This window comes from Girardinichthys multiradiatus, chromosome 11, assembly GCF_021462225.1.
Source record: "Girardinichthys multiradiatus isolate DD_20200921_A chromosome 11, DD_fGirMul_XY1, whole genome shotgun sequence".
NCBI classification, from domain to species: Eukaryota; Metazoa; Chordata; class Actinopteri; order Cyprinodontiformes; family Goodeidae; genus Girardinichthys; species Girardinichthys multiradiatus.
This window is the reverse complement of record NC_061804.1, coordinates 36,262,458-36,289,888: the sequence shown is the minus strand read 5'-3', so window position 1 is coordinate 36,289,888 and position 27,431 is coordinate 36,262,458. Positions and strand designations below refer to the sequence as shown.

Here is a 27,431-nt window from a genome sequence, read left to right as displayed (position 1 = left end):
GGCCGGTTAATGAAAGTTAAAAATGTTGACAGCTGCTAATAAAATGGATGGAAACGGAACCATTGACGTTTGTTGTAAATAAATTGATCTCTAAGCTGTTTTCTGTGTCACGTCCATTTCAAGAAAAGGACTTTGCTCAAAATGTTTACAGGTGCATCATTGCAAAGGTACGTTACTTTAGTAATGGAAAACCTCAAGTCAGAAGCATTGTTATAAGACCAATACAAATATAAAATGTTTTGGCCAACACAATCTTAGGACAGACTGTTGTCTGGACAATTGTCCAGCAGAAGGTCATTGGCACCCACTGTAAGAAGGTTATGCCGTAAAAGGTCCGTTTTAAAGAAGCTGGCCGAGCATATTCATGGAAAGTTGAGTGGAGGGAAAAATGTGATAAAAAACTGCACAAACAACCGTGATAACTGCAGCTTTGAGAGGATTGTGAAGAAAAGCCCACCGAAGAGTGATTTGGAAGGTGTGGAATGCAGCCAGAGTGAGGGCTTCAAGAGCTACCACACACGGACCTTGACATGTACCAGGAAATAGGCTATAACTGTTGAATTTCTTGTGCCACTCCCATTCCTAGCAAGAGACGTCAGAAGCATTTTACATGGGCTTTGCAGAAAAGGCACTGGACTTTTTCTCAGTGGTCCAAAGTATTCCTTTCAAATAAAACAAAATTTTGCATTTCAGTTTAAAATCAAGGTCCAACAGTCTGGAGGAAAAGTGGAGCGGTGAAGAGGTTGCTTGAAGTCCAGCTCCATTTCCACAGTCAATGATGATTTGTGGAGCCATGTCATCTGCTGATGTTGGTCCAAGGTATTTTATAGAGTTCAAAGTCAGCGTAGCCTCCTACCAGGAATTTTTGGAGCACTTCATGCTTCCTTCTGCTGAGAAGCTTTATAGATATGCTGATTTCATGTTCCAGCAGGACTTGACCCCTCCCAAACTGGCAAAAGTACCAATACCTGGTTTAATTACCATTGTATTACTGTGCTTGATTCGCCAGAAATCTAATCTGAGCTAAACCCTATAAACAATCAATGGAGTCTTTCAAGAGGGAGATGAGATTTACTGTAACCAACAATGCAAACGAGCTGAATTCAATTCAAATATACTTTATTAATCCCAAAGGGAAATTAAATGTTGTTTGATGCCGCTGTTAAAGTAATCTGGGCTTCCTTAACACCCCAGCAGAGCGACAGGCTTATCACATAAATGCTGTGACACTGATGCAGTAACGCATGCAAAAGGAGCCCTGACCCAGTATTTCATGCATATACTATACAGTACAGTGACATACTTACCAATGAGCTGGTATTTCTGTAATAATAATATTCTAATGCTCTGAGAGACTTAAATTTGGATTTTTTTTAACTGTAAGCATATGATCAACAAAATCACCAGAAATAAATCACTCTGTGTTATGGGTTTAACTTTATTTCATTGAGTTGTATAAAAAATAATATTTTTAATGATATTTTAATGCCCATGTATTATTTTTTGCTTTCTGGACTGATCCCACCTCTGATTGTATATAAACACCTTTATTACATTTCTTGGTCTGAGTACAAAATGTATAAAGCTGCATCACCTGCTCCCAGAATAATCTTTTATTAGTTCATAAGGTTCTCCGTGGTTCAGCCCGATGGTTCATCTTTAACATTTTTGCTGTTATAACCCGATCAGTCCCCTGTGTACATCAGGGAAAAGGCCTTGTGGTTGTCACAAGGCTGATCCCAGTCTGCTGAGGGTAATATATGATTCTGTGGTGCATAGATCCACAACTGTTGCACATTAAATATCAAACAGAAATTATCACAGTTAACTCTACATTACTAGTACACAGGTTTTTGTTCATGTGGTTTTAGAGATAGTACTTTACTGTTTACAATTCTGTATTTCAGTTAATAATTGTGCGTGTTGGCCACATTCAACTTGTTGATTGTCATCAACCTATCAGGAAACAGAATATCATCTACAGATGGCAGCACTTATCTAACATGTCCTGCTCCCTTTAGAAAGACCATCTGTACAGTCTTAGTCTGAGAATGGATAAAGGCTAATATTAGTCTGGTTTAGGTTACAAATGCAGCATGTTTTGTTGCCAGCTTGATTGCTTCAAAGCAGAGAAAATGTTAGATTTTTTTGTCCACTTTGAGAAAATCACCCACTCTGTGGTTTTGTTTCTGTGTACATCGGCTGTATCAGTCTCCTCCCACAGTCCAAACACTAGAGTCTGCATGGTTGAAGTGCATGTAGGTGTGAACTGAAGAATGAGCGTTTATTAGTCATAGGATTGTAACTAGCTGGCAGCTCGTCCTGGGTGTTTCCTGCATTCTGGGATTGGTTCCAGCGTGTAGTTCAACTGTAAATGGCATCTACACCTACCTCCACCGGGACTCTATCATCCAGGGTGTAAATGCCTATTTATTTGAATCATACATTTGGTTTGTGATGATATACAGTGTCTTGCATAGATGTGTTTTACATTTTGTTATGTTACAACTATAATCTTCAATGTATTTTGGAAGATTGTATGTGACAGACCAACAGTGTATAATTGTAAAGTAGAAAGAAAAAGATATAGTTTTCACTACTTTTTACAGGTACATAACTGAAAAGTTTAGTGTGCTTATATTCAGAACCCTCAAGCCAATATTGCATAGGCTTGAGGGTTTTCAGTTTGAAATATTTAAATCTGGACTTTGACTGAGTCATTCTAACAGATATGTTTTGATCTAAACCATTCCATTGTAGCTCCAGCTGTATGTTCCAGGTCAATGTCCTGCTGGACGGTGAACCTTTGCTGCAGACTCAAGTATTTTGCAGTCTCAGACTGCTTTCTGTTTTAACGATTGCAGTGTATTTATGTTCATCCATCCTCCTAATGACAGATCAATTTGTCTCTCCTTGCTGAACAAAAGCATCTCACAGCATGATCCTGCCTCCATCCCGTTTCAACGATGGCTTTCTTCTTGCCACTCTCCCATAAAGGCCAGATTGGTGGAGTGCATGAGAAATAATCATCATCTTAACAGATTCTCCCACCTTAATTGTTCATCTCTCCAGCTCCTCCAGAGTTACCATGGTCATCTTTTCTTCTTCAGTGATTAATGATCTCATTGGCCAACGTGTAAGTTTAGGAGGATGGCCATATCATGATGGGTTTGCAGTTATGCCATGCTCTTTCCAATTTTATATGATGGATTGAAGAGCGCTCAGTCAGATGTTTTTTGCTTTGGATATCGTTTGGTAGCCTACCCCCTCTGTAAACCACCCCACAATGCACAAATTGACTCTATTCACTAATTAGAGGGCTTCCGATGGAAGATGGTTGCGCATTATTTCTTTGGGGGATGTCAGAGTAAAGGTGACTAAATATAAATGCACACCACTTTTACATTTTTATTTCTTTTATTTATTTAAAAAAAACTCTTAAATGTCAAATTTGTGCACTACTTTGTTTCGGTCAATCCCAAAAAAATACAAAATTAAAAATTGTAATTGCAACGTGGGAAAAGGTGAAAAAAACTTGAACACTTTTGCAAGGGAATGTATGAGAATTGTTTAAACATTTAGGGATCGGATGATGCTGGATGTCTATTCAAGAAGCATGAAGCACAAAGATATGAACCGCATAAAAAAACAACAGCAAGACTTTCTGTGAAGTACAGGAAAGTACTAGTTTTTATTCCTTCATAATCAAACTTCACAAACAGCTTGAACTTGTACAATACCTCAGAGAGTGAAAATTACAAAAAAAGTGCTGGTAACATTTACAAAAATCATCCTTACTTAGCAACAATCAGTTTATTCTTCCACACTTTTTTTAGTCTTTTGTATTAAGGCTTAATACTTCTTTATAAAGTATATGCAAGATAAGTCTTCACAGTTTTTCGAAAAAAGTCACAATATTATGTAACATAATGAAGCTTTTACGGCTATTTTCTTTATAATAACAAATACACATCACTGGTAAATATATGTGAAATACAGGGCTTATTGTAAAATGGCAAGTAATGATACTGTTTGCTGAGATAAATTGATTCCACACACTGTTATAGGAAAATTTTGACATACCATTGCTATAACTGATAGAGGAGGAAAAGAATATGACAACCATAACAACTCGAGAGATCGCCTCCAAACTTTGGCACATCCCTTAAAAAAATTTAATTGTGAAAAACGAGATTTAGATTCGAAATCATACATATGGAAGAATTGCTAAACTGGCATAAAGTGAAGACATGCTGTGTAGTAAGGTGCTAAAATCAGATATTACACTGCCTGCTTTTTCTGTTGTTGCTGTTTTTCCACCAATGGACTGGCATGATTAAGGTGCAATTGTAAGACTCAAAGCACGTAGGTCATTTTAGATGTCACTGAAAAGAATCAATAAATATAAATAAAAATAAAAAAAACTTAATTTGACCAATAGTCTTGAGGCGACCTCTTATACTCATGCATTCCCATGGATTTGGAAAAATAAGAATATTTTTTGCTGGAGCTCCATAACACTAACTGTGGCATGTGAAAGTAAAAGCTGTATTCATGGTATATGTTATTCATTTTTTTTTTCTTTTTTTTAAATTTTACTGCTGAAACATTGAAAAAAAATTAAACTGCTCTATAAGGGAGATGGACGTGAAAACTTAAACGTGAAACTAAACCAAGATATATTCACAAGGATCCTCTAAGCTGCACTGGTTTTACAGGTCAACAGACGAGAGCTCTAGCCCTAGACTTTACCAATTTCACCCTCATGCATACTGTACGGTTAAAGTGACGCAACAAGCTCGCTTAAATAGTCTACATCACAAAGGAGGAAAAAAAGCAATTTGGTTTTTAGTGCAAACACAATTGGCTGGCCTTAGCTTTTCAATAATAAACAAACTCACCAAGGAGATTACAAGAAAGGCACGTACTTATGCTTTCTGTAACACGCAAATTTAGACAAAACCGTGAACATCTTTGAAAATACCACGAAATGGAGGGAAAAAAAACAAAACAGGAAAGCCACTACATCCAGATTTTTTTTTTAAATGGCGAAGTTTTGCTGTGTGATTTTTGGGAAATTTACACTTATCCGTCAACAAACAATGTCAGAAAAGTGGTGGCTGCTGTCGATGATCTAATCGAAAAAGGATTATTGTTGTTATAATTTGGTAGACAAAGATTCTCTATACGAGAAGCCAATAATGGTGTGTTTACAGAAGCAATTTTTGGATTTTTAATTATTTAATTAAAGCAACTTTTTATTTTTTTTTTACATTTTTGTAAAAAAGCAGTCAAAGTGACCAAATATGCAGAGATCCATGACCAGTGTTTTAAATGTGCACAATGGTGGATATAGCTGGATTATATCTTTTGGCATTTTCTTTTTTTTTGTTTGTTTGTTTCTGCAGACTGACACTGACTCATCGTGAATTATTTCTTGTCCTTATGACATCCTACATCCCGCTTCTTATGTGTAAGTACTGTGTATTTTGTCTAAAACGATCACAGGAGGAAACAAGTTTTAATGCCACTTGATTCTGGACAATAATACCGGGTCAAGAAAATTTAAAAATAAATGAAAAAAAAAAAAAAATAGAAACCCTGCTACAAACAACGTATGGATGTGCACTTAAAAAGTCGACACATTCTGTACCTACTAATATAAAAAAGTGAGCATTCGCACTGCAGGGACAGTGACAACCGTACGGTTTCTACGGCTAAAAATGTTTGGAGTTTGTTATATTGCTTTTAAATAGAAGAGGACCAAAGAAAATCAGTCTAGTGCAAATCTCTTTTCTCGTTTGAGAAGTGGTGTTTGGTCTGAGGATTTACAATCTGCTTTACCGTAGAGGGAACTGGTCAGATGGATGTGATAACTGCTTAGGTGAAAAGTGGCATCCCTTTAAATCATTTTCTTGAAAAATCTAAAAGTGTTCTGTCTTTTTTTTTCTTCCAGAAAAAACAAAAAAAACAAAAGAAAAATCTGTCACCAGTCTTTGCCTTGCAACAATTTGGAAATATTTCCTGCTTTATATACCCATCAACTAACCAGCACAAAGTCGAAATCTTTTACTTCCGATTTTTTTTTTTTTTTTTTACAGGAGGATCATGTCATTTGCGCTCCTACTAGTGAAGCTGGTCTGACGGAGGAAATCTATGCTAGTGGATGTTATCTGTGCAGTTAAGTCTGTCAAATACATCTCTCAACTTGGAAATGTTGGAAAACTCATTCCAGTCCAGTGTTTGACAAATCATATAAAAACGTCCTTGCAAATACATAAGAAACTTTATCCCCTATTTCAAAACAGCAGTCAACACATTTCAAACAAGCTTGTTTCATAACAACAACAATAATAATATAATAATAATAATAAAATACAAACCAACTTCGAGCATAAATTATCAAAAAAAAGACAAAGTGAAAACACATTTCTGCAGCATATATTTCAGGGTTGCTTATTTGTGATGTTAAACTACCTTTACTACAACAGCTCTACTTCTGCCAAGTTCAGAATTGTATCCGAGAAATAATTTGTAGGGAAATAATGATATATATCACGCTACACCAAAAAAAGAACTTAACAAAATATACACATATTTTGAAGCACATCTCATACTTTAAATCAAGTGCATGTTGTACAAAAGCGACTACATACATGATATGGCAGCAAAAAGCCTAAAAAAAAAAAAATCAATCTAAGCTGCTTTTTTATTATTGGGAACATGAAATTTAGGATATTCTTTGTTGAAGTCTTCAGCCCAGATGCACAACACTGCATGAATTACAGTAATTGAGTTTTTCTATTTTGAATCCACAGGATATGGAAGCATACAACAGACCTTTACAGTAATGAATTATTGTCTGGGGCCAAATACCAAAATTCCCTAAATGTTTTACATTCATCTCACAGACAATATGTGTTATCAGTGAAAATTGGTTATAAAATAAATGGTATCTAATCACATATTTGGATTGCGTTGTGATGGTTAAACCCATCGGTTAATTTGGTTTCAGTGTAGTTTTTTTTGTTGACATGTTGTCAAGTGATTTCTTTTTAACCTTGACTAAATTTTTTTTGATCTGCTGAGATTGAAAGATTTGAATCATTATTTCTTTTTTCTTTTATTTGGCTTAAATAAACAACCTACAAATATGTGCAAAATTAACATCTTGGTCCATCTCAAATATCTCAAATATAAATGGTTGAATCTATTCTAATCAACATTGTCAGATTAGCATTTTAGGGACAGCCTTTATGGAGGACATCTATCACAAAAATACAGACAACACATGAAAAAAAAAAAAAAATCAGAAAAAGTCATTTGAAGTAAATTCTAAGTGAAGGAGAAAAATGAAAAAGTCTACAATAGTTTGCAAAATGTGTGAGTGTATAGGAAATGGTTATTGAATATCGCGTTTTGCCCAAACAACGATGCAACATTTACAATCTGATACATGTTTTAACATGCCATAGGTTTACATCACAGCAACTGTGTCGGATTCATTTTTATGTTTTGTTGCATTTCTCATAAAAAAAGGATAGTCTATTTTGGTCTACGGCAATTGAACACAATCCACAAAACTACAGACAACCAATCAAGTGACAAAGTGTACACGCAGTTTCACAAACACCCTGCCAAGAGGAGAAAACAAAAAAAAAAAATCAACTAATGCAACCGAGCTTGATTGCAGGAATCCCACTCACATAAAAAGCAGTAATTTCTCCAGAAACTGAAGTTATCCTAACCCTTCTTTGGTTTGTGAAAACAAAAATTGTAAAAAAATTTTTAAGCATCTAATAATAATTTGCTTTCATAATCGTGCTAAAAACCTCTCATCAAAGCTGTGACAGCAGCAGCGTCAAGAATCTTGACTTCTCTTTTAGTATTTTATCTCTTTAAAACACATTTGTCTGCACAGTAAAAACCTGATCCAGACATCCAAGAGAGACAGAGAAATAGCACGGTGCATGCTGCCTATAAAACCAGTCCGCACAAGAATAAGATGTGCTCAGAGCTTAGGAGGTTACAGGACGTCATGGCACAATTTGAATGACGGAAAAGATCACAATAAACAAAACAAAAAAAGAGTAAGCGAAATGCTAATTTTACTAAAGTGTTTTTAAAACTACGTTCGTAAAAATATGCAACAGATTAGTTTTTAAAGATTTTGTTTGATATCAGGTGGCTTAAGAGTGGAAAACAAGAGGCAGACTCGGAGTTGGAATGAGCTGGACTGAAGACAGGAATGGATGTTTTTAGTTACGCTGCTGCACACTTAATTGTCTCATCCGGCTGAACTAAGTCATAAAAAGGCCACAGTGACTGAGAACACAAAAACGTCTCAGAGCCGAGTCTTCAGAGGCTAAAACATGGCCGAGTCCCCTCATCACTGTGACAAAGAAAGGTAAAAAAAAAAGTTTGTGCTCTGCTAAAGGAGAGGGGTGATGCACTGTGATCACTGCAGGACGTCTGATGAAAAAAGGGGTAGCCTAATAACTGCATGTTCATATAGTGAATATAAACTAGATTTTGTAATAGCTTAGTAACGCTGTCTTATACTTTATAATCTGCTGTTTTGCTGTTTCTAAAGCTCAAAGTCAAAACAGAATCTGGATATTTGTAAAACCTGAACAGACGCTGTTTCTGAGAAGTAATGATTAGATGACAGGGACTACCTATATAACATTGCCTACTTGCGATGAAACTAAATGTGTTTCTTGTTAAAGGGACAGTTCAGAATGTTGCAGTGATGCTCTGTTGATTAACAAACAGTTCATAACTAAACTACAGAAACTCTTTTGGCGTCTTCACTCAGAATGGATCCTGATAAGTTGGTACTGAAGGCTGAATTTAGTTCAAGGGCCACGACCATCTTTAGACACAAAAACATCTATTATGAAAGCTGTGTTCTGAAGCTGTAAACTGTCATCACCTTTGCACGTTGGGTTGTTCTTTACAAAGAAACCAGTAACAATTTACAAAAGCTGTGAAAGTCGGGTGCGGTGCACCACCAATGATCTTCTATAAATACTGAGAAAAACGTGTAAGGTGTTTTCATTCAGGGTGACTGCCTGACAAACAGCTACATCAATTAGATAGCATTCACTTCAAGTCACTATTATATTTTTACGTTTAAAACTACCTTCATATCAGGCAGTTACTCCGACCAGAAACACTATAAGTGTTCCGACTGAGTACGTGTTTTAGACAAGAAGATATTGTGAGTGCGCTGCCTCCAGCCACTGCTTCCTGTGTAAATAAAGATGATGTGACAATAGCTTTAAGACTCAAAACAACTTTCTCACAAACCACTATGATGTCTTTAAGATTTAAAACATTTGAAATATGACTTCATTTTGGCGTCACTTGGACGACATTAGCTTTAGCTTCAGCACCAACAAATCTAGATTTCTATTAAAAAAAGACACTACAGGAATAATATAATGCAGGTTGGGTTTACATTGTAACAGAAGATCACTTCAAAAATTATGAACCATCTCTTTAATCATAGCTGTTTTTCCCTTTTTTGCTTCAAAATTATGCATTGTGGAGGATTTAAAGATTTAAAATAAAAGCAACCATATGTTTCACGTTTGGTGCTGTTTCATTTGTGATCTGTTTTTTTATTATTTTTCTTTTTTGTGTTTCTGTTTCTCACTTCCAATAAAAGAATAATGGTATAATTTGAAAGTGCACCCCTACCGGAAATTGGCACGGCAACGAAGTTGGAGACGGTCTGAGAGAAAACTGTGGTAATTAGTCCACGGGGGACGGAATAATAAGCCATCCTGAAACCTTTTCATCTTGCAGCAGCTCAGTTTTGTAACTTGATTTGTGTTATATTTTTCTATACTTTGTTTTAGTTTTGTTTTCATGTTGCCCATCCAATCCAGTTAAGAGACTGCTGTGCGTGCAAAAACGTGCTTATCTGAAGCCAAAACCTTAAAATTCTTAAAATTTGTCTCCAAACTTTGGTTCTACAAATCAGCCAATCAAGCATTTAATGCTTTTTATCTACTATACACTGTTCATTGCTAGACCTTTATAACTCAAGGTTACATACAAACAAGGCTGTAAGGTAAAATAAAACCTAAAGGATCACTGTAAGGAAATTGGGCTTTGGTTTGCATGCGTAGGTGCCTTTTTATCAAAGCTCCGGACTTTGAAACCAACTAAGGGACTAAAAGCAGCTTCCGGCTCCTGCAGATTGCAAACCATCACATTCATTAACAAGAAAGCACGAGTTTAAGCAACAACTGCCATGTTCATAGACGCTGTTATAATCTTGCAAAATGGCATTATTTACCAACAGGGAGATATCAAATATCCAAGGATTAAACCTGGATCTTATTTCGCTGTGACGGGCAGGTGTGTAAACTTTCCTCCGTCCAGCTGCCGTGTGTCTCCTCCTGCTGCTCACATAACACCACTGCAACCCCCCCCCCCCCTTCATACAGTACATTCCAGTATATGGCTTGTTTGCAAATGGCAAATACTGTAAACTTAAGAAAAAAAAATGAAAAATTAAACAGCCTTTGTAACAAAAGAGAAATAACTAAGCTGAGCTTTTGAGCTCAGCTCAAACCCTACTACGACTAACATGATTGCATTTTAAATCTTCAAATCCTCCAGATGGTATGACCATAACACACAAATAAAACAGAAACTTGCAGATGTAGCTTTAACTGTATATGAATAAAACATTTCAGGTATTTTTTAAAGGGTTCTCATTTGCTGCACTCACAAGCACTAGGTTTTCAGCTGTACTAGTATAAATAGCATATTCTTAATAGCGTATACTGTATTGTGCAACGCAGGAGAGAAAAACTATGAATATTCTGTATAGTTGCTGCATGTTCTGGTAGGCACTTGTTAGGCATACTCCCTATATCCCACAAGGTACAGTAATACTCTAGCTGCAGTTAGGATTTTTTTTTTTAGCAAACTATCTGAAAATGTATTCTTTATCTGCATGGAGATGGCAATACTCAAAATATATATAGCATATTTGTAACCATATTACTCTTATATGTATTGGAAGGACAAAATGCAGTTTATAACTGTCTGAGTGGTGTTCCTTGTAGTCTACTTTGAATGATGTGACTTGCCTGAATAAAAATAGAATCTGACTTTAAAAGGTGTGAAGACAGACTGAAAGACGGACCCATGCTTTTCAGACTAAAATGACCCTGTCCCATCCATGCTTGAAACGATCCATCTTCCACCTCAATGCAAAGCATACATGGATATATAAGTACACGGTAGAAAAAAAGCTGACTACTCCTTTGATCCAGCCGTGCAAAACGCTATGAACAACACCACAATGACCACCAGAGAAGCAGGAAGAATTTTGAAATAATCAACTTCCACAGTGAAATTTTAAACCTACTGCATAAAGGACAAAAAAGTACTGTAGACCCCGTGTCTCTATGCTAATATAAACGAAGCAAACAGGAATATAGTTCAAACACAACACAAACGGCTGCAGGTTCAATACTGTCATCTATTTTTCAACATGTTTTTTTTTTGCATGTCGCAAACCAAAGGTCTAGACCTACAACTATGAGAAGTACGATTGAGAAAAAAGGGAATTAATTTTAATGTTGCAACAACTTTTAAAGTGCCTTGCAAAGTATTCATTAGCCTTTAACCTTTATAGATTCTTACACATTACATTGACAAACTTGTATGTATTTTCTTGGGATTTTATTCAATATGCCAACACAAGGTAGGGCCTAATTGTGAAGCAGAGGGAAAAGGACACATGGTTTTCAAATTCCTTTTTTAATAAATATGAAAAGTGTAGCATGCATTTTTATTTAGCACCCATTACAGCGGTACCCCTAAAAATCTGTCAGATCCAGAAGTTTTTACTGAACATTAATGAAGACCAAGGAACACAGAAGTCATTAGCAATTAAGTTGTGGAGTTCTTCAAAGCAGGGTGAAATGCTATATGCTATAGGGTAGTGGCAGCATTATGCTGTGAGAACTGTTTTTCTTGAACAAAAAGGGAAGCTGGTCAGAATTGATAAGAAGATGGATAGAACTAAATAGAGATGCTGCAAAAGATTTGAGACTGGGGAAAAGGTCACATCCCAGCAGGGCGATGACAATAAAAATGCGGCCCGAGCTTCAATGAAAGTTTTTAGAGCACAGTATATTTGTGTGCTAAAATGGACCAGTCAAATTCAAAAACTAAATCCAATTTGAGAATCTGAGGCAAAATTAAAAAAATACTGTTCATAGTCGCTCTCCATCCACATGAAGCTGCACTGTGGAGCGTAGTCCTATGACTGCTTGAGCTATGTTGCAATGAAGATTATTCATTTTCATGTGCGACGAAGCATTGACTTCGAGGAGCTGCATACAATTGCCCACTAGGGATCGGCGATACGGATTGAAACTTTTATTGCAATATTTAACGATAAATATAACAAAGAAAAGTATGAAAATATATATATATATTTTTTTTAACTTTAACTGTTTTTGGAAATAGATTGTATGGCTACTACTGTTTGCTACTCTATATAGTAAACCTGCTGCAAATGTTTCTCTAAAAATAAGACTTATCCATTATCAGACTACTTTAATACATTAATACAATGAAGTGTCTGTTTTTTGGGTTTGCAATCAACAATTATTAGGGTTTCCTGTTATCACAATAACTTGCAATTCTTATTACAATAAAATATATATAATGATAAAAAAATACAATAAATGATAAAAGATACAATAAATACCCATCCCTAACACACACCACGCCCATGGATGTTTGTTTGTAAACACTTGAATGAATGAATCATTTTTTCTCTACTACACAGTCATGCACCACTTGATGCTGGTCTATTATAAAATCCCAATAAAGTACACTGAAGTTTGTGGTTGTAACGTGACATAATGTGAAAAGGTTCAAAGGGCATATAAAACTTTGCAAGCCACTAAAACGTTTTTTTGCAACCAAGAGAAGAATTAAGCACCACCACAATTAGCTGAAGTAATCTAAGAAATATATAATTATGGACAGTGAAGGTCATGTGATGCTAATGCAACAAGGGGAAGGGGAAATTGGGGTAGCACATTATGACACACTGGAGCAAAAGGTTCTTCCCCTTCCAAACCTAGTCTCCTATCAAACACCTTATGATACAAGAAGTCAACCACCAAGGGGACAAATACTAGCCCTCACCCAGATCACATAAAGATTGGCTACTTTTGTTATTCCCAAAACAAACTAAAATAAAAGTGATCAAGAAATAACCCATAGTATAATCATGAAACCAAACATTTCAAAAACCAACACCAAGCTACTACTATTTAGACCAATGATACCACAAGGCTGGTTGTACTCATCTAGCTACAGTCAATAGTGCATTTGATATACGTGTTCACATAAAAACATGTACGTAAAAAGTTAGGTGCCATGAAGGAATGCTAGATCACTGAAACACACCCACTACACCGAAACAGTATGACTCGCTGTCTCTGCCTTTCGCTTTCGTTTTTTTTTGTGTTTTTTTTTTGGGAAAAAGTGATGATGTTAGTTTGGCAGTGTTTGGAACTTGAAGGGACGACGAACACCAAGAGCTGCGTTGTGCCATACAAATGGCAATACTGTTGGAAAGAGATTTCAGCAGTTGCTTACATATTTCTATTTAGTGCATTGTCTGTTAAGGCATGAGATTTAACCCTCCACGTGCTGTGTAGAGACAAATATAGCACTAGCATGCAGCAATATCGCCAACTAGGCAACAACAGCTACAAATAGGAACCATACACTTTATAGGCTTTTTATGCACACCATAGAGACAGGCCCAATCAAATGTTCAATAACGTGCTACTTTTACTGAGGACCAACCTCACGCTTTCTAAGAAACTTTTCCGCAACCAGATGCGCGCCAGTTGACCTAAACTAAGGAATTGTTACAGGTGCCTTATTAGCCCAAAAGTTTTGGAGAGCTGTTTTCTTATAGTACCTGCACTGCATATTGCAAAGGAAGCCCCACAGTTGAGATATTCCACTTATCAACAGTTTGATTAGGCTATTTACCGCACACAGACACTCACTGACACACCAAACACCGAAGGAAAAGGACACGACTGTGCACGTGACGGACTGATATCAAAGAAGCTGCACTCCATCACAACAGAAAGCTTTTTCCAGGACACACACCACACATATCATTTACACACATACACACATATTATAAATGTATTATTAATAATATAATATTAGTTCTGCCAACAGACTTGGACAGGAGGTTCTTTATTATTACTGTTGTTGTTTCACTGTTAATGATGTTTGGCTTGGATGTTCTCATAGGAAAATTCTGCACTGTTTCTAAAAAAAAAAAAAAGAAATCAAATAAACTCTTATAAGGAACTGACACGATAGAATATTTCAAAGGTTTAAACATAGATGAGCACACACAATGGTTAAATAAAATAAATGCTTGCATTAACACGGCACAAGAATATACTGAAGGTAACAGCAAGCGATAACGAAAGCAGAGGATTGCGAAATTCACTAAATGAAGTTGAAACTATTCATGTGAACTCTAAATAAAAAGGAAAAAATTATCTTTTCTAAAACTATATCTCTGTTAACAGTAGTGCACTTATTGGCTTAAGCAGTGCAACATATATGCAAGAACAAAATGCAGTCCACCTATCAAGATAAAAAAAGAAGTTTTGTTTTCCTTTGAAATTGAATAAAAGAAAGTTCATTTAAAGAAACGATTAAATATGCACAGGCATTTAAGAAAATGTGCAAAACAGCACTTTTTTTCGGAACTGACAGGAGGTCTTTTGAAGACCCACTGAATGCAGTTAGTTATTTGTTTTATCGTACAACTACCGGAAGCGTTTGCTCACTTAAAGAAGCAAATCCTTTAGGTTGCGGTTGCACGTGTGCATGTGTTTCTCTGTTTGTGTGTATCTGTGTGTGTGTGTGTGTGTGAGAGACCTATTTTGGACATGAAATCAATATATGAGAATTAAAAAAATATCTGAAATCAGCCTTAAGTAGCACAAGGCATTAATGACAACATGAACACACAAGCTTCCACATCTATTCTACACATGCTGTCTTGGTGTTAGAGAAAATTGGGAATGTATGCTGTTTTTCCACACAGTCCATACACAGCTTGTGGTATATCATGAAACAGCGTGGTATCGATTGATGGGAGCTACTTGTTTTGCTTTCAGAGTGCATTTCCTTTCAAAATGTTTGCATGCCATTTGAGCCTTTAGGGAGAGAGATAGAACGCACGAAGAGTAATGTACTCCGCTCCCACCTGCTGAAATAGCTTTGCAATCATAATAAACAGGTTACACAGGCGTTCTAGGATCAGGGCGGCAATTATTTTGCTTTTTAGTCCGACTCAAAATTAATTTACACCATCTTTTACAACACCGATCCAATCAGCAACTGGCCCTCCCCCCTCCCCACAAAGCTGTAATTTAATTATGAGATTAGAACCAAACAGGCTACTCAATAACAACAATAGTTAAGTGACAAATCATTTTTTTTCCCTCTAAATCTATATCCCATAACAGTCGGGTGCAGGTTGAGGAGCAGCAATTATGAAGGAGAGAGTTTAGTCCCATATTCCAGCCTGCCTTAACTGTGAAAAAGGCTAAAAAAAAAAAAAACAACATACAACCATCAGCAGAAGAATCTTCCATTTTTTCGAATGTTTTGCAGAGGAAGAAATCTAAGTAGCCTTAACAGTCTTTTAGGATATTAAAAAGGCAGTGTATGCAAATGAGATAAACTCCAAACTCCAGGAAAAAAAGGAAAATGTTTTTCTCAAATACTGTCTCATCAACACAGAAATTTAGTAAACGTTATCTTCACCATTAAAATTCATGGACAATAATCATAAAACAGGTGAGAAATAATCATTTCCCCCATCACTTTGGACAGGAAGTTACAATTAAGTAAAATGATTAAAACTGGTACCTTGACAACAGCTGCATTATAATCCCTTAATACCACAGGAATAAATAAAACCAGTGTCATTTTAAGTACTCTCCTTTTTTTATTTGATATAAGAAGGCAATCTTGTGACCATCAGTATTTTTAGAGGGAATATGTAGCCCAACCTCAGATATTTTTTTTTTCAGTTTTGTCTTTTTATTGTTGTCGTTGTTGTAAATTACACCACAGTAAGCTTGGACATCTATGTTTCCAAACTGGTCAATATGGATTCACAACTGCCATGATTTATGTGTCATGGCAAAACTCTCGCACACACACACACACACACGCACACACACACACACACTTGGACAAATAAAGAGACACACATATATGCAAAAAACACAGACGTTTAAACATATTTGCTCATTTAAAGTCATTCAGACATATCTAGACTAAAGGTGAGTTTGTGTGTATGTGTTTCTTTCGTAGGCCTTTCGGTAGTGTTCAACACATAAATCAGTATTTTAGGAAAGCATACATTTAGAGGCCCGTAGTTTGGATCCATCCAGTAGATCAATATCAAACTACTGAGCCTTAAGGCCACCATCTTTTTTTCTTTTAGAATAACAGGAAAAAAAAAAGGAAACTTTTTTTGGGGAACTTAATGTGCCAGTGTCTATACTCATTACTCTTCATACCTCAAAATAAGAAAAGGAAAATCTAGTGCCATTGTATTTGTCATTCTTTCAGAAAGAAGTTTCTTTTTTTAAATTTGTACTTATCCATCGGAGACATGCATTCGCATGTGGTCATTGAAGAGCTCCATTTGGTCGAACTTGGCAGGGCAGACGGAGCACACGTAGGTGGTCCCTTCTTGGCAGCTTGCTTCCGCAGCTACACCCACTCCCGTTCCAACCCCAGCCCCTACACCGGCGCCGCCAGTCACTGGCATGGCTAGGGCCACAACTCCAGCTCCAGGCTCGGGGACGGAAATCGGCATGGGGATGGAGACCGGGCCCGGGGTGCCCACACTAACAGACAGCCCAGTGATGGCACTGGCGTTGCTGTGCAGGGCCATGTGGCGTTCCAGCAGGGTCTTGTGTGAGAACTTCTTCTTGCAGATGTAGCACTCATAGGACTTCTCTCCACGGTGCAGCCGCATGTGGACGTTCAGCGAGCTCTTCTGGGTGAAACGCTTGTTGCAGATGCTGCATTGGTAGGCCCGCACCCCTGTGTGTGTCACCATATGTTTAATTAAGTAATCCTTCAGGGAGAACGAGCGCCAGCAGATGCTGCACTGATGAGGCTTCTCACCTGGATGTGCACACAATACAAAAGCATTAAGGGATTGGAAAAAATCCCCAGAAACAATAAGCTTTGCACATTAGAGAGGAATACTCATTTGCAGTGTCTAAACAATTACATCTGAACATGTTTCAGTGCTATTCCGTTGCCATGTGCCCAAATGTATTCTGAATTTAATGTTAAAATTATGCTTTAGTTTTAGAAAAAAAAATGTATTTGCATCACTCCTGGGAAAACCATGCAAATCTTAACCTCCCCATTCTATTCCCATCTCCGTTTCTAAAGCTAATTTAGTTCCATCTGTTCATCGTGTAAACAGCCAACTTGATAAAGGTTTTGACTGAAATGTCAAAATCTGTGTTGTGCGGTCATTTTTAATGAAGGATTTCAGCATCCTCATGGTGTGGAGTGTATATCAGGCTCTCTGAAAGCATAAAGCAAGTTATTAAGGACAAAAAATGAGCAAATAAGCTATTTGGAAGTGAGTCAAGTCCATTTTTTGACCCTTAATTATCCTGAAACACAGCCAGCAGAATCTATAAATGGACCATGTTGCTGGATCATGCACAGACACATCACATGCCTGAATCCATACATGCTACTCTTATAGTACACGTCTTAAGCTAGAATTAAGTAAACCTGTGTTGGCTTTGTTTTAATGTTCATTCTACTGAATGCTGCTTGCTACAGGAAATGCGAGAAACGCTTACAGTTTAAATACATACAGTGATTTTCTTTCAAGATTCTCTCACCAAATGAAAAACCTCTTTTTCACAAAGTAAACATAATTAATCCTTGGTTGCCATGGATTATTTAGATCTAATCTCGTCGACTGATCAATTCATGATTTATCATCTCTGCTGCCCACTGCTCTGTCAGTAGCCTCCATATATTGAGTGGTTCTGGCCAGGAAATGGATTGTAATGAATAATAATGGTTGTTTGAGTATGCTTTCTTTATGGGGCCATCTAATTATATGATATTGGATTCTTTTCCTTTGTGATGATGATTTCCCCAGTATCTAATTCCTGAGGTTGATGTTGCTTAAAGAAAGAAGTGTGGCTATAAAACTCTACGGACATTTTAAAGTAGAAATTACAGCAAAGGCACTTTTCAGCTGGAACAGAATGAACATAATTGTATTCAGTTTTAATTAGTCGGTAATTCAGTTTATAAGATTGATACTTAAGATTTTGTCATATAATCGTAGTAGCGTCACTGGTGCAGTTAGTAAAATATTTATACAGTGTGATTATTTTGTTTTAAAGGGATTTATTTGAATTTGGGTTTTGTGGAAAGGCTACAGGCAGTCAGTCAGCTCTCTCTTTGACCCATGGTCAAAAATGGGTCCGATTTCCTGCCATCTTTAAACAATATTAAAATTTTTACAAAGATTCATGAAAAAGTAATTTTATAAAGCCTTAGAATACCATTGTGGGATGCATGGATAAACTGGCTGGTGACTGGTCCTGACCTTTAAAATACTCTAAAATCCAATCTGTAAACAATTCATCCTTAAGTGATAAGGTAAAGCCAACAGGTAATGCTAACAACACTCTTCAATGTAGAAATCATTAGTGGAAGTAGAACACTGAAATTTAGCAATTCTTAGTATCAGTGAGGTGTTACAAAAATCAAGCTAGGAGAAGCAGAGATGTAAGAAGGTATTTAAAAGGAAGAGATTTTCTATGGAGGCATGTTAGTTACTTATTCAGGCTCCTACTTAAACTTTCAGATAACAGGAACTGAGTACTGCAATGCTGGACTGTAGTATTTTAGGTGTCCAACATCTGCCTGCCACAGAATATGCTGAAGTACAAAATATTGGCAGCTTTTTGGAAATCTCAGAGTTAAGGTAAAGGTGTAGATTTCCCAGGACTAAACACACAGAGATTGCTAATGCTAACCAAGCTAACTGCTAATATAGTCACTTTAATATCGACAGCTGAAAATGTCACCTCTGTAATTATTCTATCTGTGTTTTAAAATACACATGTGCTCACAAAGTTTAACTGAGAATTTAACATTTGTATTTGAAACGTTTGACTTACCAGTATGGACAAACATGTGTTTGACGTAATTCTGTTTGGCAGTAAAGGTTTTACTGCAGAGAGTGCATTCATAGGGCTTCTTTTCCCCCGGACCAATCCCTCCAGCAGCCTGCTGCTGCTGAGATGGCGCCTGCTGTACCGACATGGGGTTCGGGAATGATGGCATTGCAGGCGGCGGCACTGCCACAAACTGGGGCTGCTGCTGGCCAGGAAGGTAAAGGAAAGGCTTGTGGTCTCTAGACGGCTGCGTGGGGAAGAGTGTGGGCAGGAAGGTGCTTCCAGCAGTGCCCATCACTTGGGAATTGCTGGTCACGGTGAGCGGCATCCTCAGGTTGCTGGTGTGTGATTCTATCTGGCGCATATACTGGGACATAGGACTGAGTTTGATTGAGTTTGGCAGGGGCTGCATCATGCTACTGTCACTAGTGCTGTGGGAAGTGTCCCCATCCTCTGTCTTTTGCATCCGCACCAGGGACGAGTTGCTGACCTCTATCTGCACCGGAGTTCCTTCGCCTTGCTGCCCTTCCCCAACCCCATCTCGACTGAAGCCTGTCAGATACGGCTGCTGCTCCATGCTGTCTGGCTCTGTACTGATGGAGGAACTCACCCCTGAGTCAAAGTTTTCGACCTTGGATTCGCTCGCCACACCCTCATTGTGGTCAGTGTCATCTTGGCAGTCCCCCATATCATCATAGCAGGTGTACTCGTCTTCGGCCTCCTGCTTTATGTGCATCCCTCCTGTTTGGATGCGTACCGGTCGTGGTTGCTTGCGGCAGTGCGTGGACTCTGCAGTGGACATGAAGCGATCCACTTGCTGGGACCGTTCCTGGATGCGATTTATCCATGGTGGATCTTGAGATTGCTGGTCCCTCTGATTGCTTGGGTAATTTGCTGACAGGGGGTTGACATAAAGGGACCGCTCGCGGGTGCCATTCTGCAGAGATAGGCCAGTGTAGGAGTACAGTGATGTGTATGCCCGATCTACACTTTGCTGTGATGTTACTTGCATATATCCTGACTCTGCATCACTGCTGGGCCCGGAGGTGCCAGATTCTGGTGTTCCACGGGGGGTCTCCTGGCCAGAATCTCCTGGTATAACGGGAAACCCCCCGGGCCCGGCCAGGCCCACATTCTGAGACACGATGCGGGTGCACTCATCGATGACGGTCTTGATCTGCAGGATGCTGGCGGCGGTGAGGATCTGCAGAGCCTCTGACTGAGACACTCGCAGAATCCCACTGTACATAAAGTCAATCAGCTTCTGGATGGATTGCACCGAGACCACAGAGGGGATCTCGATGTCGCTGTAGCCCAAGAGCAGTTTGTCCTGAAAGAATGGGCTTCCAGCGGCAAGCACGCACCGGTGAGCTCGCAGCATGCTTCCATGGATCCGAACAGTCACGTCACAGAAGTGCCCACGGTTTCGCTGCTCATTGAGGGTCTCAAGTACAGAATTGCTGAAGTTGTGGAGATTGATGTTATGAATGCGCTCGGTCATCCCCTTGCAACTGATGTCACCTGGAAAGAGGAAGCAACAATGCTGGCTGAAAAATGAATAAATACAGGAAACCTCGTTCTTACCTTCCCATTAACAGGTGAATCTCTACAAATTAGAATATCTTCAAAAAAGTTCATTTATTTCGGCAATTCAATTCACAAAGTGTAACGTCTATATTCTAAAATATGGTTTTGTAACCTACACAATGATGGGGAAGGTGTTGAAAATAAGCCACTAAAGGTTGTTGCTAAAGAAGCTAACTGTTCAGAGTGCCGTATCCAAGGATACTGATGGAAAGTTGAGTGGAAGGAAAAAGTGTGGTAGATAAAGGTAAGCAAACAACAAGGATACCTGCAGCCTTGAAAGCATTGTGAAGTAAAGCACACTGAAGACTTTAGGGTCCTAAATATTCCACTGTCAACTGTCAGTGGTATTATAAGAAAGCAGAAGCAATTGGGAACAACAACTCCGCCATGAAGTTGTAGGTCGTGTAAAACTAACGGAGCGGGAGCAGTGGATTCTGACTTGCATGGTGCGCAGAGATCACCGACTTTCTGGTCAATCGCTACAGACCTCCAAACATCATGTAGCCTTAAGATTAGCTTAAGAACAGTGGATAGAGAGCTTAATGGAATTGGTTTTCATGGCCGAACAGCTGCATCCAAGCCATTCCTCACCGAGTACAATGCAAAGCATTGCATGCAGTGGTGTAAAGCTTGCCTCCCCTGGACTCTAGAGCAGTGGATGCGGGTTTTGTGGAGTGACGAATCACAAGAGATCTTGGACAATTCCATGCTGGCAACTTTGTGGAAACTGATTGGAGAAGACCCCTTCGTCTTCCAACATGACTGTGCACCAGTGCACAAAGCAGGTCCATAAAGACATGGATGAGAGAGTTTGGTGTGGAAGAACTTGACTGGCCTGCACAGAGTGCTGACATTAACCCAATAGAACATCTTTGGGAGGAATTCGAGCAGAGAATGAGAGCCAGGACGTCTTGACCAACAGCAGTCTATGACCTCTCAAATATGCTTCTGGAAAAATTGTCAAAAATTCCCACAGATTCGCTCCTAAACCCTGTGGACAGCCAGAAGAGTTGAAGTTGTTATAGCTGCAAAGGATGGACCAACGTCATATTTAAGCCCATGGATTAAGAATGAGATGTCATTTAAGTTCATACGCGAGTCAAGGCAGTTGAGCAAATACTTTTGGCAATATAGTGTATTTCAGGGTACGTCATGAGTACTTTGGGCCTCAAGTTCTGCTTGGGGCCACAGGCTTTTTGTTTTCATTCCTTAACCAACAAAATGAAGAGAAATACACAGTTGAAATATATCAGCTTGTGTGTGATGAATATATATATACATATACACACACACACACACATATATATATATATATATATATATATATATACACACACAGTACAGACCAAAGGTTTGGACACACCTTCTCATTCAAAGAGTTTTCTTTATTTTCATGACTATGAATATTGTAGCTTCACACTGAAGGCATCAAAACTATGAATTAACACATGTGGAATTATATACTGAACAAAAAAGTGTGAAACAACTGAAAATATGTCTTATATTCTAGGTTCTTCAAAGTAGCCACCTTTTGCTTTGATTACTGCTCCGCACACTCTTGGCATCCTGTTGACGAGCTTCAAGAGGTAGTCACCTGAAATGGTTTTCACTTCACAGGTGTGCCCTGTCAGGTTTAATAAGTGGAATTTCAAGCCTTATAAATGGGGTTGGGACCATCAGTTGTGTTGTGCAGGAGGTGGATACAGTACACAGCTGATAGTCCTACTGAATAGACTGTTAGAATTTGTATTATGGCAAGAAAAAAGCAGCTAAGTAAAGAAAAACGAGTGGCTTACTTTAAGAAATGAAGGTCAGTCAGTCTGAACAATTGGGAAAACTTTGAAAGTGTGGCCAAGTGCAGTCACAAAAACCATCAAGCGCTACAAAGAAACTGGCTCACATGAGGAAAGGAAGACCAAGAGTCACCTCTGCTGCGGACGATAAGTTCATCCGAGTCACCAGCTTCAGAAATCGCAGGTTAACAGCAGCTCAGATTAGAGAACAGGTCAATGCCACACAGAGTTCTAGCAGCAGACACATCTCTAGAACAACTGTTAAGAGGAGACTGTGTGCTAGGAAACCACTGCTGAGGTATGGTTTAGGGTGAGTTGGACCGCAGAGTGAAGGCAAAAGGGCCAACAAGTGTTAAGCATCTCTGGGAACTCCTTCAAGACTGTTGGAAAACCATTTGAGGTGAATACCTCTTGAAGCTCATCAACAGAATGCCAAGAGTGTGCGGAGCAGTAATCAAAGCAAAAGGTGGATACTTTGAAGAACCTAGAATATAAGACATATTTTCAGTTGTTTCACAATTTTTGATGCCTTCAGTGTGAAGCTACAATATTCATAGTCATGAAAATAAAGAAAACTCTGAATGAGAAGGTGTGTCCAAACGTTTGGTCTGTACTGTATATATATATATATATATATATATATATATATATATTTATACATATACACACACATACATATATATATATACATATATGTATATATATATATATATATGTATATATAGATATATATGCGTGTGTATATATATATATACACACATATATATATGTGTGTGTATATATATATATATATGTATATACATACCTATATATATATATATACATATATATATATATATATGTATGCGTGTATATATATATATATATACACACATATACATATATATATGTATATATATATACACACATATACATATATATATGTATGCGTGTGTATATATATATATATATATATATATATATATATATGTATATTTGTGTATATATATATATATACAGTGCCTTGCGAAAGTATTCGGCCCCCTTGAACTTTTCAACCTTTTGCCACAGTTCAGGCTTCAAACATAAAGTTATAAAATTCAAATTTTTGTGAAGAATCAACAACAAGTGGGACACAATCGTGAAGTGGAATTAAATTTATTGGATGTGTCAAACTTTTTTAATAAATCAAAAAACTGAAAAGTGGGGCGTGCAATATTATTCAGCCCCCTTGCATTAATACTTTGTAGCGCCACCCTTTGCTACAATTACAGCTGCAAGTCACTTGGGGTATGTCTCTATCAGTTTTGCACATCGAGAGACTGAAATTCTTGCCCATTCTTCCTTGTAAAACAGCTCGAGCTCAGTGAGGTTGGATGGAGAGCGTTCGTGAACAGCAGTCTTCAGCTCTTTCCACAGATTCTCGATTGGATTCAGGTCTGGCCTTTGACTTGGCCATTCCAACACCTGGATACGTTTATTTGTGAACCATTCCATTGTAGATTTGGCTTTATGTTTTGGATCATTGTCTTGTTGGAAGATAAATCTCCGTCCCAGTCTCAGGTCTCTTGCAGACTCCAACAGGTTTTCTTCCAGAATGGTCCTGTATTTGGCCCCATCCATCTCCCTATCAATTTTGACCATCTTCCCTGTCCCTGCTGACGAAAAGCAGGCCCAAACCATGATGCTGCCACCACCATGTTTGACAGTGGGGATGGTGTGTTCAGGGTGATGAGTTGTGTTGCTTTAACGCCAAACATATCATTTTGCATTGTGGTCAAACAGTTTGGTTTTGGTTTCATCTGACCAGAGCACCTTCTTCCACATGTTTGGTGTCTCCCAGGTGGCTTGTAGCAAACTTTAAACGAGACTTTTTATGGGTATCTTTGAGAAATGGCTTTCTTCTTGCCACTCTTCCATAAAGGCCAGATTTGTGCAGTGTACGACTGATTGTTGTCCTATGGACAGACTCTCCCACCTCAGCTGTAGATCTCTGCAGTTCATCCAGAGTGATCATGGGCCTCTAGGCTGCATCTCTGATCAGTCTTCTCCTTGTTCCAGATGAAAGTTTAGAGGGACGGCCGGGTCTTGGTAGGCTTACAGTGGTCTGATACTCCTTCCATTTCAATATGATTGCTTGCACAGTGCTCCTTGGGATGTTTAAAGCTTGGGAAATCTTTTTGTATCCAAATCCGGTTTTAAACTTCTCCACAACAGTATCTCAGACCTGCCTGGTGCGTTCCTTGGTCTTCATGATGCTCTCTGCACTTTGAACAGAATCCTGAGACTATCACAGAGCAGGTGCATTTATACGGAGACTTGATGACACACAGGTGGATTCTATTTATCATCATCAGTCATTTGGGACAACATTGGATCATTCAGAGATCCTCACTGAACTTCTGGAGTGAGTTTGCTGAACTGAAAGTAAAGGGGCTGAATAATATTGCACGGCCCCTTTTCAGTCTTTTATTTGTTAAAAAAGTTTGACACATCCAATAAATTTCATTCCACTTCACAATTGTGTCCCACTTGTTGATTCTTCACAAAAATGAGAATTTTAAATCTTTATGTTTGAAGCCTGAAATGTGGCAAAAGGTTGAAAAGTTCAAGGGGGCCGAGTACTTTCGCAAGGCCTTGTACATACATATATATAACAGATGTATTTCACATCTTGATTTGAATTACTGAAATAAATTCACTTTTGTAACTTTTACACATGACAGCAACATGTTGCCAAGTATGTTTATAAAGCACAAAAATCTATTCTAAGAATAAACAGAAAATATAATTTCAATAAACTAAATTCAATTATTAATATTAAAATAAAATACTTAACCTGTATGCACACAAGAAGTATTCTTTTTATATTGACACTATAACAAACACATTTGCTGCATAATACGCTGCCTGATATATAAAAACTTATAGTTTGCCCCGGCGAAGAACAATGAAGATGATGCTCTTATTAGGTCCTCCAGTTGGTGTTTTTCTGAAGTGCCTAGAACAGCCTTTAGGTGGCGCACTGGGCTAAAAGGACAACAGGCCTCTTTTGTCAGCCAAGTGTTCTCCATGATTCTGTTTCCTAACTATCCTTTGAATACACTAAATGTGACCTACCTGATCAGGGATAACCTAATGTGTTTTTTTCTTCAGTTAGCAGATAAAAAAGGAATATCCAAATGAAATAAGGAAGGGGGAAACTGATATATTCAAAGCTGCTACAAAATTCATTCATTTAGATGGTAAAGCTTTTAAAGTATTGTTGTTCTTTTTACTTTAGTTGTCATCGTTGGGTGATTTTTAAAATACTATTTTAAAAATAAAAAGGAAATACTTCTTTTAACACTGTAAAATGGAAAACAAAGGCATGTGGAAATTATATATTATTTTTCAAAAACTATATTTACACAATATGTCTCAAAAAAACATGTTTTAAAAAAAAGAATCTCAAGCAGAAAGTAATACGTTATTGTTAGACTACGGGGCACATTAACTTTCTAAACAAAAGTCAAAATTACAATTAAAATAGTGATGTAAAATCACTTCCCATTACTCACAGTTAGATGATTTTTTGTTTAATGAAAATGCTTGTGAGGCTGGTTATGAAGAGCGCGTCAATTTGCTGGTGGAGATGGCTGATCGGTGACCTGGTGCTAGGCAAGGCTGTCAGTCTTCTCTGTCCAAAACATGTGTTTCTCTGCTACAGTGTTTTGTTTGGAGAGGAAGGGGATGAGAGATTTGGGGGTTGGGGGGGGAGACACACACACACACACACACAAAGACAAATCTTAATGCCACATTCTGCTTGTCGATGTTGCCACTCCCTTAATGAACCCGCAGCCACAGTAACAGAAATATCTGCCACAGACGTGCTGCAACAGATGTGTGAAGAGTTTTTACAGCGAGCCGAGTGGACGTTTCTGTGATCACATGACTTCAAAATCACAAATCAAGGTTGACAATGATTTTGCCTTTGGTGCCAGTTTTTTTTCTTTTTTTCCCTCAACTGCGGGATAACAAAGCCACACCCTTGTCAAGACAAATAATCTTTCGCTCTTATAAATTTCAAGGACGGCCTTTTGTTTAAAAAAAATTATTTGGAAGAAATCAAAATCACGATATGTTTGTCTTTCGTCCAAAATTTTATCTACGCAATGTTGCATACAGATGTGGAGCAAATTTAGGCTCTATAATAATAGAGATGAGCCAACTATTAAGGACACAAGGCTTTCACTGGAAATCACAAGAAAGGCATTCAACAGCATGAGGCATGTGATGTGCTGGTTTGGTGCCTCCAAGAAATCCTGACACAATTGCTCTTCTACTTGACAATCGCATTAGCACGTAATCGTTTGACCCCAAAAACTGGCAACAAAAACGGTGTAAGATAAACCACAGCACAGTAACACATCACTTAGAGTCAGGCAAAGTGGGAAATTACATAGAAGCAACAGAAAAATCATTTTCAAACACGTTCCTTTTTATTAGTGTCACATTCTTCGGAATACATTAAAGTACTACAACCAGTGAAGCCTTAAAAGTATCTGGAAATTATACACTTATCTTTAATGTAGATTCAGTTTGAACTGACACTCTTAAATATTTTTTGTAGGATAAATTGACTCTGAAAAAAAAAAAAAACACATTCAGTACCGGCTCCATTTGCCACAACACTAAATTGAAGTGCTCTCTTTCTGAAATGCCAGCAACCACACTGGGCTGCTGAGTAACCAGAACGGGGCTGGGATTTGACCAGACCTGCACATTAGTGTTGACACAAATTATTCTT

General features: G+C 38.0%; 1 protein-coding gene across 2 annotated transcripts in view; it reads right to left on the bottom strand.

Annotated features, from left to right (window-relative positions):
- Positions 1-3,672: 3,672 nt before the first annotated feature.
- The window catches only part of zbtb20 (zinc finger and BTB domain containing 20), a 45,030-nt gene continuing 21,271 nt past the window's right edge, over positions 3,673-27,431 (bottom strand). The window contains exons 2-4 of one of the 2 annotated variants that reach the window (XM_047378816.1): positions 26,200-26,342; positions 19,284-20,801; positions 3,673-17,241 (exon numbers count right to left, since the gene is read on the bottom strand). In XM_047378816.1, coding sequence (XP_047234772.1) covers positions 16,706-17,241; positions 19,284-20,781 — 2,034 coding nt within the window. In that variant the 5' untranslated portion in view covers positions 20,782-20,801; positions 26,200-26,342 and the 3' untranslated portion in view covers positions 3,673-16,705. The remainder of the gene's footprint in view (positions 17,242-19,283; positions 20,802-26,199; positions 26,343-27,431) is intronic. The other variant, XM_047378817.1, reaches the window with a different exon arrangement.